Here is a 17745-nt window from a genome sequence, read left to right as displayed (position 1 = left end):
GGCCCCGGCCAAGGCTATCTCATTCAGCGACTGTCTGAAGCGGCCGACTCAAATCTCCTCGGGTGGGCCTCCTGAGTGATTTTTATTCTTGACCTCACACCCCTTCTGACGGCTGGCATGGTCAAGTCCATTTGGCAGATGGGGCAGCAGAGGGTAAGAGAGGTGAGGTGGATCGCCATAGTCACACAGCAGTGAGAGTCACGGTGGCATTTGAGAGGCTAACGCTCTGCTTCCCGAACCTCTGGGCACTTGGTAGGGACGGACGCAGAACCAGGAGACCCTCAGCCAGGGAGCCACTGGGGCGTTTTTAGGCCGGAGCAGAACCCCTGACCGGAAGCTGTGGGGCGGGGGGCAACATGAAGGCATGCCCCGCCCCCGCCCAGAAACACCACAAACACACCCAAACGATAAAATAGCTTTTTTTTAAATTCACTTTGATTTGGATCATTGGAAATGTCCAACAATAAATAAAACAGAGCAAAGGCTGAGGAAGGCGGACTCTGGCTAACTTCATTCCAAATGCATCCAGATTAGCGCTCGGCTACAAAACAAACACGAGGCGAGAGGGAAAAGAAAGCAAATTTGACAACGACGACGAGGAACCAAACGAGACCGCAAGGAGTGGAAAGCGCTCGGGAAACTTTGGCTTGGACGTGAGTTCAGCGACGTGCTGACGCGGCTGGGGAGGGCGCTCGCCTCCGGGGGGGGGGGCAGGGGGCGAGGTGGCAGGTTAGAGCTGGCGTCGGGGTCACGGCCATCCGCAGGTGGACACAAATGGGAGTTCTGCCCAATGAGGGCTGCTGAGCCAGGGGGTCAAGTTCAACACCAGTGCAGGTCTCTGACGGGCTGAGAGGGAAAGTGGGGGGGGGGGGTGGGCTGGACGCTTGTGGGAAGCACATTGCCACTCGTCTAATGAGCAAGGAAGCTGCTAATGCCCGGATGCCAGCTGTGAACGCCACTTTGGGGGGGGGGTCTCCGCCCCTCCTGCCACAGCACCTTCTCCTCTCTGTGCCCCAGAGGCGGAGGTTCTTCAGGACGAGAAAGCGGAAAGCTGACTCCTTCTCCCAGACCACATGGCCTGTGGGCATGTCTGCTTCCAACCAGATGTCCGTGATGGACACGGTGATAACCCCGAGCTCTGGGGGGCGGCGGGGGGGGTGGCAGAGGGGCAGCTGCTGGCTCCCGATGGCACGTGGCCAGCGGCCGGCCATCTGTCGCTGGACAGCGGCCACTCGGGGCTTGTCCTTCCCTGGAGGAAGCATTTCTGGTGCTCCCCACGTGGGGGACGGTGAGCTCTTTTCCGTTTCCCGTTTTTGCGTTCGGGTCTGCCTTGACGAGAACACTTAAAGCAGAGGTCACGGCTCGAAATACCCTCTGGGACTCCACTCCGCCCTTGACCCAGAGGCCCCGCCCTTCTTGCCCCCAGCACTTACAAGAATCGCCCTCCCCACCTTCTTGTCTGGCTTCCCTATTTTAAGTCCTGTTTTCTTGTATCTGGCTTCTCCCACTGAGCACAGCCCGTGGGCTTTGCCCGACAACACCCGCTGAAGCCAGAGTCTCAAAAGGCATGGGTTCAAGAACTTTCTTTTCTGCTCGATGGCTCTGGGGGCCAGACGCTACAAACCTGCCCTGCTTTGTGCCCTGACGGGGGGAGGGGGTAAGGGCAGGGGCTCCAGGGGGGCCTGTGGAAGCAGGTGCTGCTTTTGCAGGAGGTGGCTCCTGGCTCACTGGGGGTTGGAGAGAGCGCCGAGATCTCTCTTCCTCCTCAGCCCCCATCTTTCTGGCTTTAGGCTCAGCACTGATGACTGCGGGCGGGGACACCTCTGCTCCATGCCTGGGGCCCGGGGCTGGCCTCCCAGGAGCCCTGTGCCTGGGGACCTGGCAGAGCCCTGGGCTGGGAGTCCAACAGCGAGCGGGGTGGACACTCGACAGCCTCCTCTGGCTGGGGGTTTCTCGTTATCCCGCCCCCAGCACGCTCAATGCTCTGTGGGAAACAGTCTTGCCCAATTCTCAGCCATCCTTACCCCGGGTAGAGACGCTAACTGGCTTAAGCCAATCAGCGCAGTCGATCCCAGTCCCAATGATTGGAGCGTGTCGGGTTTAGACCCCTTCGCCAAGCCAATGAACACAAACGTGGGCTGGGACACTGGGAGGAGCAAGCGGCAAAAGGCAGACACCAGGGCTTGCCAGGGCCACCACGGGCAGCCTGGGGACGAGCCTGGGGGAGAAGGCAGAGGCCCACCCCCCATCACAGTTCTCTGAGATGCTGGATGGAACCCAGCTGGGAAAGCCCACCTCAGGATGTTTCGAACAGGGAGCCGACGATTTCCTGGTTTTGCTCAAAATGGTTGACTCGGGCCGTCACGGTTGTTGGTTCACTTTTGCAAGTCGCTTCCCTTCCCTGGCTCCTGCTCTTCTGATCTGTTAAGTGGGAAGGCAGGCGGGCTTGAACGGGCCTAGCGGGAGGGCGAGACGGCCAGGACCGGGCAGCCGGGCCGGACAGCCTGCGCCTCCTCCCCACGGGGACCTGTTCTGACTCAGCAACGCCCAGGAGCCGACTGCGCGCCCTGAACCTGTCACCCCTGTATGGACCCAGGAAGAGCTCGGGAGTCCACCCTGCTCCCTGTCTCCGTGGCCACGGTTCTCAAGGGCTGTCCCTGGGCTCAATCAGCCAATCGACAGATGCCTGCTCTAGTCTCTGAGGGTGGATGATCAAGATGACGACCTCACAGTGACTGATGAGCCTTCACCGGTCACGAGAGTCTCATGCTTTGCAGGACTTTAAAACGGGCACACGTCATTTGTGTGTTGTTGTTTTTTTTTTATACATCACATTCTGGATTCTGAATCTCTGAGAATCTAATAAAGGCTAAGGAATCTCTCCCAGTGACGATGCTCATATGCACAGGCTTGGGGGGGGAGACAAACGCAGCATGCCATTTCTGGGGACCCCTGGGAACTGCCCAACACCACCTGTGGCCCCGCAGCTGACAACATGCCTCCCTCCTTGTTTGTAGAGGGAGAGGCTGCAGCCGGGAGAACGGGGCTTGCCAGAGAGCCGCGAGAGCGCAGGAGACAGGCCCCGTGGCTTCCGAGACTGGCATGCCTCACGCTCCCCCAGGAAGCTGTCACGCCTCCTCAAGGTGGCATGGCCTGTTAGCAAATGCTCTCAACAGGAAAAACGGTTTTTCTGATTAAGGGTCAGTAACTAGAGCCAACAATCACTGTCCTCCTATACGTGTGACCCCACTCCCCACCCGGCCCCAAGGGAGTCCCGCTCTGTTTTGGAGATTCTTAGCCCGAGACTGAATCCAACCCACAATGACGAGGAAGGAAGGTGGGGCCGAAGGGAAGGCGGTACGGAGCACCCCGCAAAGCTGCCAACCTGAAACCCTGGGATCGGCCCACCGGCAAGCCCCCAAGCCCTAGATGCCCCCCACCCCGAGTCTGAAGCTCCCCAAGAACCTAGATTCAAGCTCCCCCACTCCCCGGCTGCCAGGCAAAGCAAGAACAAGCTCAATTAAGCCGTCAGGACCAGCCACAGAGCCACAAAGTGCACACGACGTCAGCGGAGTTAAAAGAATAAATCAATAAATAATCAGGAAGGCTGAAGAGGAAAGATCAGAGCAGCCCGGGAGGGAGAGAATGAGGTATGTCTTCTCCCGCTCTGAAACTCATGTTCGTGGGATGGCCCTGCAGCCCTCAGGACACCGTGCAGGTGGCCAGCAGGGACGTGGCCCAGAGCGTGGGTTTCCTGGGGAAAGTGCCGGCTGGTGGAGGTTATACGCGTGGCCTTGGAAGGTCATGGGCGCCACATCCAACGGTCTGTGAACGTAAGCAAGAATGATGTTCCCCGGCTGATGCGCCTCTGGACAGCACTGCCCGTCATCCTAGCTCTGCTCCAACTCAGGCGCTGCCTCAGGAAACTAGAAAAGATGCCCCCGAGCTACGGGGCAAGGGGGAGGCATTGCTGGGGGTCCCCTCTCCCGAGTCAAGGCTTTTGCCTTGTTTTGGCCAATGCGCGTGTTTCTCCCCAGACACAAAGGCACGCGGAAGTGGTCAGATCTGCTCTCAGCCACGGTTACAGCCACAAAGATCCATCGCTCCAGGGACATCGGCTGGGGAAGAAGACATCTGCCGGGGCCTGAAACGCTCTGCCACGAGTCTGTGAAGACCTTCGGGGCGGGGAGCCTCTCCGGCCACCGTAAATGAGCTTTGGGACGACAGCGGGGCGGCGGGGGGCGGGGGGTTGTCGAGCCAAGTGAGGGAGGGGCCGGGCATCGTGCAAAGAAAGGCGCCATCTTGCCCCCAGTGTCCACATGGTCCAACACGGCTCTGTCCTGAGGTCTTCCCTGGGTCCCCGGGCAGAGGAAAAGTCTCCGCCCATCCGTCCCGGAAAACTGTCCTTTCCTTTAGAACACAGAGTCCCAAGTATCTGCCCCCTCCCCAGAAGCCAAAGGGACCTCGGTGTTTGGAGACTGGACCCTCCCCCGCATCTCCCCACCTCCCTCCAGCTCCGGGACAGCAGTGAGGGGCCCTCTCCATCTAAGACCAGTTCTGAGACTTCCTTCGCAGACCCGGCGGGGCTCGGGGACCTTGCTGAGCAGACGCTGCCAAATGTTGGCTCGCGGGAGGCCGCGAGGGGCACCTGAACGCCCCCACCCCCGAGGCTGGCCCTCAAAGCTCCCAGGACAGAACGGCCCCAGCGAGAGGCTGGGGCTGGACACAGAGAGGCGTGCCTCAGTTCTCCTTTGCAGCGTCATCTCCCCTTGAATATCCGGATTTTATTGATGGACGCCAAGGTGGCCGTCACGTTGGACTCAAAGTCTCCATCGTGCACCCCGGTCTTGCGAAAAGCCCCCGCCGATGGGTTGTTCTCCCAGTAGTGATGCCAATTCCCCTTGCTGTCTGCCCCGAAGCCGTACAAGTCTACCTGCGGGGGCAAAGCAAAGGTCAGAACCAGACGGCAGGGCCACAGGTAAAACCTCTAAGAAGGGGAGCCTGCAGGCATCTCCCGAGTCTGTAAGCAATGCTTCCCAAGACTCCTAGAAACCCTTCTCCGTAGAACCCGTCCGGTTCCTTACTGGAACTCCCAGGGGCTCAGGGAAGCAAAAGCAAGTTCCATAAAAGTCAAGTGTAATGCCAGAAGGCACGACGGGAGGCCAGCGCGTGGGTGGCCCCGAGGGTGCGGGGGCAGGACAGCCTCTTCTCAGAGGGAGGCTCCTGGGACTGGGGAGGGGGAGTGGAGTTGCCTGCAGGGCTCCCAGCTCTGCCTGGTGGAGCCAGCGAGCGCCAAACCGCTATTCTGAGCCTCGCGTCCCTCATCCGGAAAACGGGCCAAGAAGAATGACCGCATTGAGGCAGGTGGCAGGTGCTGAACTCTTTCTTCCCTGAGGCTAATATCCATGCGGTTCGGGAGCCCTCACTGGCCAGTGGCCAGGGGGGCCTTTCCCACACGTGACCAGCATTTACTGAGCACTTACTCTGTGCCAAGCACTGCGATAAATACGTCAGAGTTCATCACCGGGGCCACCTGGGTGGGTGCTGGGGAAATCAGGGACTCAGGAGTCAGGTCTCAGACCTTGGAGCCTGTGACTTACCACAAGCACCAGTGAGGACGGGGGCTAACGTCAGGGCTCCCGCAGCACAGAGGACAGCAGGGCCAAGGACGCAAGGGATCTGAGATAGCAGGTGACACTTGAATTGGGTCTCGGGGGAGGCGTTGAAGATGTCCAGGAAGGAACATGCCCCCCAGGGAGAGGAAATGCTGTCCGGGCTGCGGCAGCGGGGAGGGCAGATTTGGGGGGTGGGGCCCCACCGGGGGCAGGAGACACCTCGGTGGCCAGCTGGCCAGCACAGCTTTCTTGTGAAGGCCAGCAGGGCCACAGCGGCCCCGGGGCAGGAGGGGAGAGAAGGGCGTAGCCGGGTGGAGGTGAGGACGAGAGGTGGCTCCTGGGAGAGACAGCCCAGGCTTCTGGCGACGGTGCGGGTTCACGGGAAGGGTGGTGACAGAACAACCTCTCCCCCCTCCATGGATGTCCCCCAGGATCCAGGTGGGGCAGGGGCGGGGATGGCTGCACGTGACATCTGATTGCCCCGCCTGACACAGGGCCAGGGAGGAAGAAGGGTGTAGGTGTCGTGGCCCCCCTGCTCCTCTGCCCAGGGTGGCAGTGAGCACCCCAAACCAACATGGCTTGGCGGACGGTCAGGCAGACCCACGAAGGGAAACACAACACGCACTTGGCAAGATCACTGGTTCTCAGTGTCGGTGAAGAGTGGAAGCCCTGGGTGCCTGGTTTGCACCTTCAGAAATTCTGGCGAACACGGGCCTGGGCGTGGTCCGGGTGCTGGGATTTAGCTCTTGGGGACGATTCTAAGAGCGGCCGGGATCGAGACCCCAGCTCTCCCCCGTTACGACCTGCTCCGTTATTCTGCCCCCAGATCCGAGCCTCCACACGCCAGCTGCGACTCGGCCTCTGGAGCCTGCACAGAGCGAGCCAGAACCCTTGCCCCTGCCAACGTTCTCGGGAATGCCCAGAGCGTAGAGATAAGGAACCGGAGCTTCTGGGAGAAGAGCTACGTCGGGGCCCGGGTGAGGCCGGGGGTCAGCCTGACTGCAGACGCACTCCCGGACGCTCAGAGAAACGCGGAATGAGGGGCTCCCCCCGGGGCGGAGCGGCCTGGCAGGCACAGGGGGCGGGTGTACCTCATCGCAGATGTGCAGCGAGAAGATGACGGACAGAATGCCGGTGGATGGGTATCGCCCGTGGCCCTGCAGCCAGTTGTCAAAGACGTATTTGATGAAGGCCGGATGATAGATCAGGATCTGCGGGGAGAGGACAGGGCCCCTCGTGAGCACCTGCTGGGTGCCCCACACGGCCGTGGCCGTGGGGGACAGAGCAGCGAACAGAGCCAGCAGCCCTGCCCTCGTGGGCCTTCCCTCCTAGTGGGAAGGACCGGCGGTGGCCTAACCACGGAGGCAGAGAGTGCTAGATAGAACACAACTATGGAGCCGTGGAGGGAAATGAAGCAGAAAGGCAATAAAGTACGGGGGTGGGGGTGGGGAGAAGGCTGGCTGAGAAAAGGGCTTCCGGTAACATTCACATCAGGCCAGGGAGGTTCCAGGGAACAGCATGCGGCGGGGTCAGGGACGCCTCTGTCACGAGGCAGGAAAACGCAGGGGCTGAGCCGCCCACCCGTCGAATGATCTCTGTGCCACGACATGACCCCACGCGCTAGCTTTCCCTCTCCTCGTGTTATAGATGAGGAAACCGCGCTCAGAGAGCCTAGGTGTTGTGCCCGGTGTCACACAGCCAGGGTGGCCAAGCTGGGAGGTGCCTGGAATCAGACCTGCCCTTGACTCCACCTCCACGGCTGCTTCGAGGACAGCGAAGGGGACGAGACGGTAGAGGGAATGCATGTCCAGGAAGCCTAAGGCCAACCCCCAGGAATGGACTGGAACAGAGGACCATGCAGGTCTCCGGTCATCACTCAGCCAGGCCTCAAGGGACTGCCATCTCTGGGAGGCTTTCCCATGTACCCACTGGGCCCACATAGGGCTCCCCCCGTTCCCTGGGCGGTGCACCCGTGCAAATGGCAGGGGCTGGAGGCCCGGGTCCAGCCATACCACAAACTGGCTGTGTGTTCCTGAGCAAGTTACTCGACCTCTCTGATCTTGACCTCACCATCTGAAGAGGACAGCATATGCAAAGGACCAGTGGGGTGGACACTTCACTTTTTCCATCCTTCCGCCCTTTGCCCACGTCTTGGCCAACCCCCCTACCAGGGGCCCCCTGGGGACAATGAAGCTATGGAGGCAGGAGGGGAGGTCTGGCTTTGAGAAGCTCACGCCACACAGCGCTGGGTCTCAAAGAGCAGCCGGCATCAGCATCCCTGGAGGGCTGGTAAAAGCCCGGATCGCTGCCCCCTCCCCTCCTCTTAGAGTGTCTGATTCAGCAGGTCTGGGGTGGGTCTGAGTCTCTGCATCTGTGACAGGACCCCAGTGATGCTGCTGGTCCGGGACCCCCACTCGGGGACACTTTGCCGGTGTTTGTGGAGCAGGGAAGCTGAGTGGGGGCTATGGCCTCCGCGGGCACGGGGGGCCCAAGGGCTCTCTGCAGCCAGGCGCCAGCAGAGGGGGGAGGTGGTGCTCTCCAGCCTCGTACAGCTCCTTCCAAACGAGCCTGAGCTCAGAGGAGAAGGGGCCGAGTTCGACTCACCTTATTCTTTTTCACTTTGATCTTCGCGGGGACAGGGACGTAGGTGCTGCAAGGGGAGAAAGAGCGGATAATGCGGGGGCGGGGGGGTGGGCAGGCTGCCTGCACGCAGATCTGGCTGGGGGACACTGGAGAGGGAGGGAGGGATGCGGCCTCCCCGCCACAGCCCCGTCCCCCTGCAGCAGTGGCCCACTGTAGACACCAGAGGGCGCTCGTGGCTAATTCAGGAACTTTCAAACCGCCTTTCCCCCAGAAAGGTGGGGGGCGGGGGGCGACTTTTTCCAAGTCCCCACACCACAGAGCGCAGCAGAGGCCAGAGCGCACATTGCCACGGCTAGGGCGCTGGCCGATGAGCCCCACGAACGCCCCCTTTCCATCTGCAAGGTTACGTGTGCCCCAAGGTGAAGGTGTAAACGCCCGACCACCGGCTTCACGTTCCATCTAATGGGGACAAGGTGGGAAGGCAGCCGAGCCCAGGCCTGGCCCCCTCGCTCCTGCCCTGCTTGAGTCCGCTTCCCTCGGGGCCCTCCTGGGAGGGCGGCCCCTGGCTTCCTGCACCCCAATCCGTCAGGCTTGCTGGCTGGTCCTCAGACAAGGAGGCTTCTGGCCTTGAGGACAGTGAAGCCACTTCCTTTCAGGAAGAGGGAGGGAGCTAGGAACCCGAGACTGGCTCTCAAGCTAGGAGGGCATGCTCAGGGCGGGCCTCTGATCCCTCTTTGGGGGAGGGGAGGGGAGGGGAGGGGAGGGGAAGGGAGAGGAGGGAGGGGAGGGGAGGGGAGAGGAGGGAGGGGAGGGGAGGGGGGTGGAGGGGAGGGGAGGGGGTTGGGGGGGAGGGGAGGGGAGGGGAGGGGAGGGGACCGGAGGGGAGGGGAGGGGAGGGGAGGGAGGGGAGGGGAGGGGAGGGGACAGGAGGGGAGGGGAGGGGAGGGAGGGGAGGGGAGGGGCCTCTCCATCCCAGCCCCCCAGGGGACTCACTGAGAGATGGTGCCCGTGGTGGTGGCACTGACCACCCACTCCAGGTCGGTGGTCTTGAAGGGGACGAGGACCATGCTGACGTTCTCCCCCAGCTCCCTGAAGCTCTCGGGGTACACCAGATGGTGCGTGGTCTTGCTCCCAACGTCGGCCTCAAAGCCCGCTGTGGGGGCCTTGTTCATCCTGGGGGACAAGGGACAGAAGGTCGCGCGTCGCATCCCACGGGCATGGGTCAGCCTTAGCTCCACAAGCCTGTGATGTCACCTCTGGTGCCTCACCCTCCGTGGCTGGGCCCCAGCTTCCCGAGCTGGAAAAGGGACTCAAGTCGTTAAGACGCAGCGCAAAAGCTTGCGTTGTTTGTTTTTTCTCGGTTTCTCTTTTACAACCTCACGCGAGCCTGACTATCGTCTCTGCTGATGACCTAGGAAGCACAAGGCACCACCCTGGCTCCTCAAGGCACCTCGTTAACACCTTAATGGTAATGACAACCACACCTGGGAGGCATCCTGTGGCCCTATTTTCCGGTGGAAGAAACCCGAAGGCAAAGAATTTGTCTCAGGACACACAGCTTCCGGGTGGCAGGCTCCAAGTCAGGTTTGTCTGACCCGCTCCCCCTCACCACGAATATTCCTGCTGCACACCGGGCACACTGAGGCTCCCAGAAGCCAGGCGAGGGGTCTAAGGGCATAAACGCAGAGACCTCGGAAACGGGAGACTGTTCTAGAAGGCCCCTGGGGAGCAGCAGCCCCCTGCTGCCTGTCCTCGCGCTGAGGCGCTCGTGACCCCGGGGGCCGAGCGCACAGTGTGGTGGAGATTATGACAAGAAACCCAGGATACACGTCTTCCTGGAGGATCTGTTTTTACTCGGTGACGGGGAAACGAATTTACATTAAAGACATGCGGTTTTATTACGGCCTCGACTGCAAAACGGGACTGAGTTTTCAAGATTAAACGGGAGTCTTCAAATAAACCTTGCCCTCTCGCCAGGCGTCTCCGTGCCAAGCTCCCGGCCCCGCTGGCTTCCTCCCGCGAGTCGTTTCCCATCTGGGTCCAGAGAGGTGCTGCTCGGCCGCTTCCCTCCCACGATGCACGGCTGGGGAAACTGAGGTCCTCGGGGGGCGGGGGGGGGGGGGGCTGGGGTCCGCAGGGGAGCCCGGCCTTGCCAGGACTGGGGTGTCTCGACCTCCTGACCCTGGGCCGAGGCGCCTCTTGTAGCTAAGGGGACAGGCGCTCACCTCAGCACGAAGTCGTGGCCGTCTATCTGAGCCCCGTACCAGGACTCCCTCAGGTTCCCGGAGTTGCCCACCACGGCACAGCGCCGGCAGCCCCCCGACTTCTTCTCCAGCAGGGGGTCCACGTTCCCAGGCACCACCTGGAACAGCTCCTTGATGGTATCGTTCAGGTTATTGGGTTGCTTCTCCCGCTGGAGCCTCTGCGGGCCGAGGACGGAAGGAGACAGGTCAGCCCAGCTGTGCTGCCTCTGGCCGCTGCTCAGCCAGCCGGCTGCTGGGCCCCCAGCGCCCCACATGTGCTCGCTGGGCCCCGAGCCCCTCCCCGCTGTGCTCACTGGGCCCCAAGCTGCCCCCTGTGCTCACTGGGCCCCTAGCTCCCCCCCTGTGCTCACTGGGCCCAGAGCTCCTCCCTGTGCTTACTGGGCCCAGAGCTCCCCCACTGTGCTCACTGGGCCTCAAGCCCCTCCCCGCTGTGCTCACTGGGCCCCAAGCCCCTCCCCGCTGTGCTCACTGGGCCCGGAGCTCCCCCACTGTGCTCACTGGGTCCCTCCCTGGCACCTTCCTTTTTGCTGGGCACCTGGAGACTGAGGAGGCTCAGACAGCTCTCTCTGGAAGCCCAGGAACCCCTCAGGGAGGTGGGAAAGATCACTCACTCATATTCCACAAATGTTTATTGAGCACCCACTGTGTGCGAGCTACTCTGCCAGCCACTGAGGCATCGAGACCCGGTAATATGAGAAAGCCACACGAGAGAAAGGTCAGGTGACCCTCCGTGCCCACCACCCCCGCCTCTGCTCCCTTCCTCCTCCTGACCACCCCCCACCCCCCACCCCCCAGGGACCAGTGGGCTCCAGCAAGACTGAGAAACTAGCCTTTTGCTGGATGCGTCAAGGCCTCCGATGTCTGCCTGGCAAATCGCTTTCACCCTTTAAGACCAAGCTCGAGACTTCTGACTTCCTCACCCCTGGTAGAACCTGGAGACATTTCCTAAGGAGCATCCCATCGGACTCTGTCACCATGTCGCTGTGTATATATCACACCACACTGGAACGTAGGTGAGAAGGATGTTCTGGGGCCCAGCCTGGTGGAACCACATGTCCCAAATCCAAACCAGGATTTGAACCCAGGCTTTTAGAAACCGAACGTAAAGTCTCTCCCACAACACGGCCCCTGTCTCAGACCCTTGGAACCCAGACCTCGGGAAAGCCCAGCCCCTGGGCTTGGGGGAGGTGGCTGTGGGGTGAGTCCCACCAGCCTCTCCCGGCTCCAGGCCCAGGGCAGTGACTGGGAAAGAAAGGAGAGGTTAGAGATTGCTTTGGCCGTTGTCCAGGACATTAGTGATGGGGCACATAGGGAGATCCAGAGGCACACAGGCCCCCACCGCCCTGTGACGGAAGGAATCAGATCTCCAAAGGAGAGGCCCATCGGTAAGCCCAGATGACTCCTTTAGTTAAAACCCCCAGCCCGTCCTCCGCACCTGCCATGGGCGATAAGACCGGGGCCGCTCAGCACACACACCCCCTAGGAGGGTTATAATACATAAAACACAGAGAAAGAAAATAACAACTGTTGGTGAGGATATGGAGAAACTGGAACCCACATACGCCGTTGGCGGGGAATGCAAAATGGGGTGGCCACCGCGCATAACAAACACAGAACTACCACGTAAGTCGGCAATCCCATCCCAAAGCACGTCCTCAAAAGAACAGAGAGCAGGGTCACGAGCAGACACCCTGCTGTTCACAGCAGCACGATTCACAGCAGCTGTAAAGCGGACGCAAGCCGAATGTCCACTGACAGGTGAATGGATAGGGCAGGTGTGGAACATCACTCGGGTCACAAAAAAGAAGGAAATTTTGGTAGACGCTACAGCATGGGGGGGCCTTGGAAACCCATGCTTGGTGAAGTAAGCCGGACACAAGAAGACAAATACTGAGGGGTCAGATCCATAGCGACAGAAGGCAGAATGGTGGTTGCCCGGGGCCGGGGGAGGAGGAAGAGGAGTTAGGGTTTAACAGGTGCAGGGTTCGGGGGACACGGTGAAAAAATGCTGGCTGTAGGTGGTGGTGAGGGTTACACAACAGTGGGAATGTGCTTAAAGCCACTGAATTGTATGCTTACCTTATGGTTAAGGTAGTAAATACTGTTAGGCACATTTTAACACAGTAAAACAGAATAATCTCCAGGTTAACACCTGCTTCTGATAAGATCTCCTGGGAAGCTCCCGAATCAAGGAGCCCGACACAGTAGGGCTGGGCTGGGCCCAAGAACCTGCATTTCCAACCGCTCCTGGGCAATGCTGGGACAGACAGAGGGCCCCAGCCAAGCTCTCCTTCAGGAGCCTCCATAAACGGCCCCACCCAGGAAGGGCCCCTTTGTGCCCAGCACTGCGAAGACACGCTCAGGACCAGCGTCCTCACATTGTGTCATTACCTCGGGGGAGTCTGGCACAGTCTGTGGGATTCAGGGGTGACGTGGCATTCTTCAATCCAGCGCTCAGCAGTATTTACTGAGCACCTAGTATATCACATGTGTGCGTGCTTTGCCTCGGAGGCCCCGGGGCTTGAAGCCGGCAGGGGACATGACTCGGGAGCACAGCACAGCATCCTCTTGAGCCCGGCTATTACTGACTTACTCATCATTCATGACTCATTGCAGAAAAAAAAAAAAAAAGTTCATTTTAAAAGGAACTCTCACATCCCCACCACAAAGGGACAGCAAGGATTACTTGGCCGGAGAAGAAGGAGAAGAAGGAGGAGGAGGAGGGGGAGGAGGAGAAGGAGAAGGAGAAGGAGAAGAAGGAGGAGGAGAAGAAGAAGAAGAAGAAGAAGAAGAAGAAGAAGAAGAAGAAAGTAATTGCAGAAAACAATGAAAACAAAATAACGTTATTTCATTTGGGCTCATTCAGTTGCTTGCCCCGGGCAAGATGCCCACCCTCCGTTAGAAGGAAAGCCGGCAGGGGTTGAAGTGCAAAAGGAAACATCGGGTCAGGTTCAAGTCCTCGCGACTGCAGACCCAGCGAGAGAATGACAGCGGACTCCCTTCCTCGCTCTGAGATGCGCGATTCTGGAACCCTCGCGTCTGACGCCCTCGCATCACCTAGAATCACGCCGCTGGCCACGCACAGGCGGCACATGGCCCCACGTCAGCAATTCGGGGTCCGCTGCAGGGCTTTCCTGGCAGCGCTGGAGACCCCGAGGCCCCGAGAGGGGAAGGGGCCAGGCCCTTGGGCGCGTCAGCCGCACAGCCGGGAAGAACTTGGGGGAGGAAAGCCGGGCTGTGTTTCTGCAGATTAGAATCCGAAATCACCCACCCGCCAGCTGGGTCAGTCGGGGCAGGGCACTCAATGCTGCGTCCCTGCTCCTGTCCTCCTTGGGAAGGAACAGTCTGTCGCGTCTCCCTGCCTTTTGTAAGTAACAGGAAGGGTGCTACCAGGTGCTGACTTGCGCATCGGAGAGAATGTTGCATTCAAAGTTCACCCTCCCCTTCTCGCTCGTCCTGAGGAGTTTCCCAGTATCCTTGTCTGCATCCAGTCCGTGCTCCGGAGGCACCTGCCAAGTGTGGACGGGGAACCTCGAGAACGCCTGCGACTCAGGGCGGGGCCGGGAAGCAGAGGCCAAGTCCGGGATGCGTCCGCGAGGGGCGGGCGCTGTCCGCAGCGAGGGAGGGCCGGGCACGCCGGCTCCACTGCGGGACCCACCTCGGCGGGCTGGGACAGGGAGGCGCACATCCTGGGCACACTCACGCTCGGAGCACAGTCTGGGAGAGCCTCCCTCACTGCACGTGCCCTTGCACGTGATCCCACGGGGATCCTGGGGGCGTGAACCACAGCACAGATAGCCCAGCCTGGAGGCGTGATGTCTGGCCTTCTGTGCCCCCTGTCGCAAGCCCCCGTGTGTGCTGCAAAGACGTACCCTCTCCTCCCATCCCTCCTTCCTTCTCCGTCCAGTGAACACTGCTCCTCCTTCCTGGTCCAGCCTGCCCTGCGGCACCTGGGAGGCCTCCCACAACCCCCCACGATATTGGTCCTGGCCCTTATGCGTGTGCTGGGAACCTCGGGTCCCTCAGCACAGGCGTCGTGTGACCCGCAGCTGTTGTGGGCTTGTCTGTCCGGCCCCCTCGGCATCCGAGCCACAAGCACAGGCGTGACATTCGGTAGCCTGCTCCGTGTGCCTTTGCTGTGCTTGCTGAGTACGTGAATGTCCTCGACCAGGGTCGACACACATTCACACACCCATGGGACCCATCGCTGCTGAGCCCCCATCACGCGCTCGATGCCGTGTGGCGTGGGCAGGTTAGAGCAGGGACTTTTGCCGGACTTTGAAAGCCCATCATAGGTGGGGGCGTGCATTGTTTTTTTGTTTTTTTCTTAAGTTTGTGTATTTATTTATTTATTTAGAGGGAGAGGCAGAGAGAGAGCAAGCGAGACAAAGAATCCCAAGCAGATTCTGCACCTGACACAGGGCCTGAACTCTCGAACTGCAAGATCGCGACCTGAACCGCGAAACCAAGAGTCAGAAAGCTTAACCGACTGAGCCACCCAGCCGCCCCCCACACATTCTGTGGCTCCTCTTACACGCCGGGCCCTGCGCTGAGATCTTCATAGGCGTTTCCTCATTTATTTCCCATAACCATCCTACGAGAAAGGTGATACGAGGCACCCATTTTACAGATGAGAAAACTGAGGTGCAGTGAGGTGGAGTGGGTTCCCCAGGGCCTCCCAAGAGATGAGTACCTGGGCCTGGCTCCAGGGCTTAGGCACTAGAATGTGATCCCACTGTGCCCCTCACCAGTGAGAAACAGAGGTTAAGATGACCTCCCAGGCTGTGGTGAAGTCGGGGGGCTGGAGGGCAGTGCCTGGAAAGCTTGGCCAGAGTGGCTCTTGGCATTGGATGGGGGCTGCGATTATCAAGTGCACTGAGCACAATGATCGGGGCAGAAAAGACGTGTCCTGTGGTTGGGGCAGGACCCCGGGCCCCACGGAGTGGGAGGGCCCAACACCGTGTGGCCTGTCTCAGGAGTGGAAATGTGGCCGGGACACAGGGTGCCTGGGACAGAGGCCGGAGGAGAAGGTCACCGGGCAGGCAGATGGGGGGCGGGCACCAAGCCCGAGGGGGACCCTGTGCGATCGCCCCGGTCTTCCTGCTCCTGTCAGAGCTACACCTGCCTTGTGTTTTTCACCTGCCGGGAGGCCCCTGAGACCCACGGGGACCTTGAAGCTCAGTTCTGGCCTCAGAGTCCCCCCGGCTCGGCTGGTCGGCCCCAGGCCCCGACATCACATCCTCCGCACTTTCCCAAAACCCCAGGGAAGGAGGGACGAAGGGTCTGTGGGCCCGGCTCCCCCACTGGTGGCTGAGTGGCCTCGCCTGGCTGGGTGCTCCCTGGGTACGGACTGAGCTGGAAGTGTCGACTCCAGCCGTCGGCTCCATGCCGGGCTCCGAGGGGTCTGGGACGCGGCGAGTGTGGGAGTCACACGGTGTGAGCCACCTTCCGCTGGCTCCCTGCCAGCCGAGCGCCCCGCAGCTGGGCTCTGACCGGGCTCACGACATTTTAAAGGCACGGGCTCTGTGGTTGGAGCCCTGGGTCTGGATCCATCAGGGACATTTATGCCCCGGCTGTCTGGGGGCCCACAAGCCCAGCCCTGACGCATCTTGGAATCCCTAAGCTGCTTTTGATTGCAAATATTCGGGGCCTCCACCCACAGAACAGGGGTGCCTGTCAGACGTGGTGTCCTGCTTCTTCACTCCAGACATGTGGCCCGCATCCCGTCAAGGAACCCGGAAGCTCTAACGCCCGGCTCATTGCTATCGATTTCTGTTCACCCGGGGCTCCCTCTTCCCAGCGCCCATCTCTTCCAAGTGGCCACCAGGGGCTGAGCTGCAGAAAAAGAAGGGCTGTAGATAAGAGCTGGGGGTGGGGACGTGGGAGGACAATTTGATAAAATGCCAACAGTCACTTGGAAAAATGTTCAGCCTTGATAAGCGCAGGGGTGGGGGCGGAAAGCAAATTCATTAGTACTTGCCCATTCAGCCAGCAAAAAATAAATAAATAAATAAATAAATAAATAAATAAATAAATAAATAGAAATGTTAGCAGCTAGGGGCACCTGGGCGGCTCAGTCGGTTGGGCGTCCGACTTCGGCTCAGGTCACGATCTCACGGTCCGTGAGTTCGAGCCCCGCGTCGGGCTCTGTGCTGACGGCTCAGAGCCTGGAGCCTGCTTCCGATTCTGTGTCTCCCTCTCTCTCTGCCCCTCTCCCGTTCATGCTCTGTCTCTCTCTGTCTCAAAAATCAATAAACATTAAAAAAAATTTTTTTAAAAGAAACGTTAGCAGCTAATGTTTGCCGTGTCGTAGAGAACGTGGGCAAGGCGGCCGGTATGACCTCAGTCTGAGACTCGGCAAGATGAAGAGGTTCACTCAAAAGCGCTCTTGGTAAGACCTAGAACGTCGGGAGCAAAACCCAGCGACCATGACGCTAACGCCCTGATTTCTAAGTCTAGAAGGCACAGAGCATGTTCTGTGAAGATACCTAGGGTATAGCGAGAAACCGATGTGCTTTTCTTACACCTGTTTGTACATTCTGGGCTCGGCCCAGCCTGCGAATTTTAGAAACTGCCCTCCCTGAGGGCCTTAGGGAAGGAGGTCGATGAAGACCGTCCTGGCTGTCCACTCTAGAAGTTCCCTGCCAGGGTCATCTGGTAACATCTGGAGACGTTTTGGTTCTCACAGCTGGGGGACGGGTGAGGCCGGCATTTAGTGGGTAGAGGCCAGGGATACTTGTGCCAAACGTCTTACGATGCGCATGACAGTCCCAGAAACAAAGAGGTATCCAGGCCCAAGTGTCAAGAGTGTGAGGGCGAAACCCTGCCTGGCCAAGCTTTGGTCCACTGCCCCCTTTAGCAGACTCTGGAATCTTCGAGGGGGTGTAGACCCCGCCAGCTCTGTTCTGTCACCTCCCCGGAACGCACCCCAGGACCTGCACACTGACGTGATCAACACAGCTCAGTGAGTGAACCAAGGCTTGGCCCAGGCATTCCGATTCACTTCTTCTGAGTCATTTCAGCCTCTTCTCAGCTGTCCAAATGGACCACAAGCTCCCGGAGTGCAAGAGGTGCTTAAAGAGGGGCGCCTGGGTGGCTCAGTCGGTTAAGCATCTGATTTTGGCTCAGGTCATGATCTCACAGCTTGTGAGCTCGAGCCCCATGTCGGGCTTTATGCTGTCAGCACAGACCCTGCTTCGGATCCTCTGTCTCCCTCTCTCTCTGCCTCTCCCCTGCCCCATGCGCTCTCTCCCAAAAATAGACAAAAAACAAAAAACAAAAAA

At 59.8% G+C, this 17745-nt stretch overlaps 1 protein-coding gene across 5 annotated transcripts in view; it reads right to left on the bottom strand.

Moving 5' to 3' along the window:
* Positions 1 to 403: 403 nt before the first annotated feature.
* ST3GAL1 (ST3 beta-galactoside alpha-2,3-sialyltransferase 1) overlaps positions 404 to 17745 on the bottom strand; it is a 95812-nt gene continuing 78470 nt past the window's right edge. For all 5 annotated transcript variants that reach the window (XM_086695092.1, XM_086695093.1, XM_086695095.1 and 2 more), the window contains 5 exons: positions 10424 to 10620; positions 9192 to 9371; positions 8220 to 8265; positions 6707 to 6826; positions 404 to 4933 (listed from right to left, as the gene is read on the bottom strand). In XM_086695092.1, coding sequence (XP_086551218.1) covers positions 4760 to 4933; positions 6707 to 6826; positions 8220 to 8265; positions 9192 to 9371; positions 10424 to 10620 — 717 coding nt within the window. In that variant the 3' untranslated portion in view covers positions 404 to 4759. The remainder of the gene's footprint in view (positions 4934 to 6706; positions 6827 to 8219; positions 8266 to 9191; positions 9372 to 10423; positions 10621 to 17745) is intronic.

Source organism: Puma concolor, chromosome F2 (assembly GCF_028749965.1).
Source record: "Puma concolor isolate L17-30 chromosome F2, mPumCon1.1.hap2, whole genome shotgun sequence".
Lineage (NCBI taxonomy): Eukaryota > Metazoa > Chordata > Mammalia > Carnivora > Felidae > Puma > Puma concolor.
Note: the sequence above shows the minus strand (reverse complement) of the source record. Positions and strands in the feature narration are given on the sequence as shown.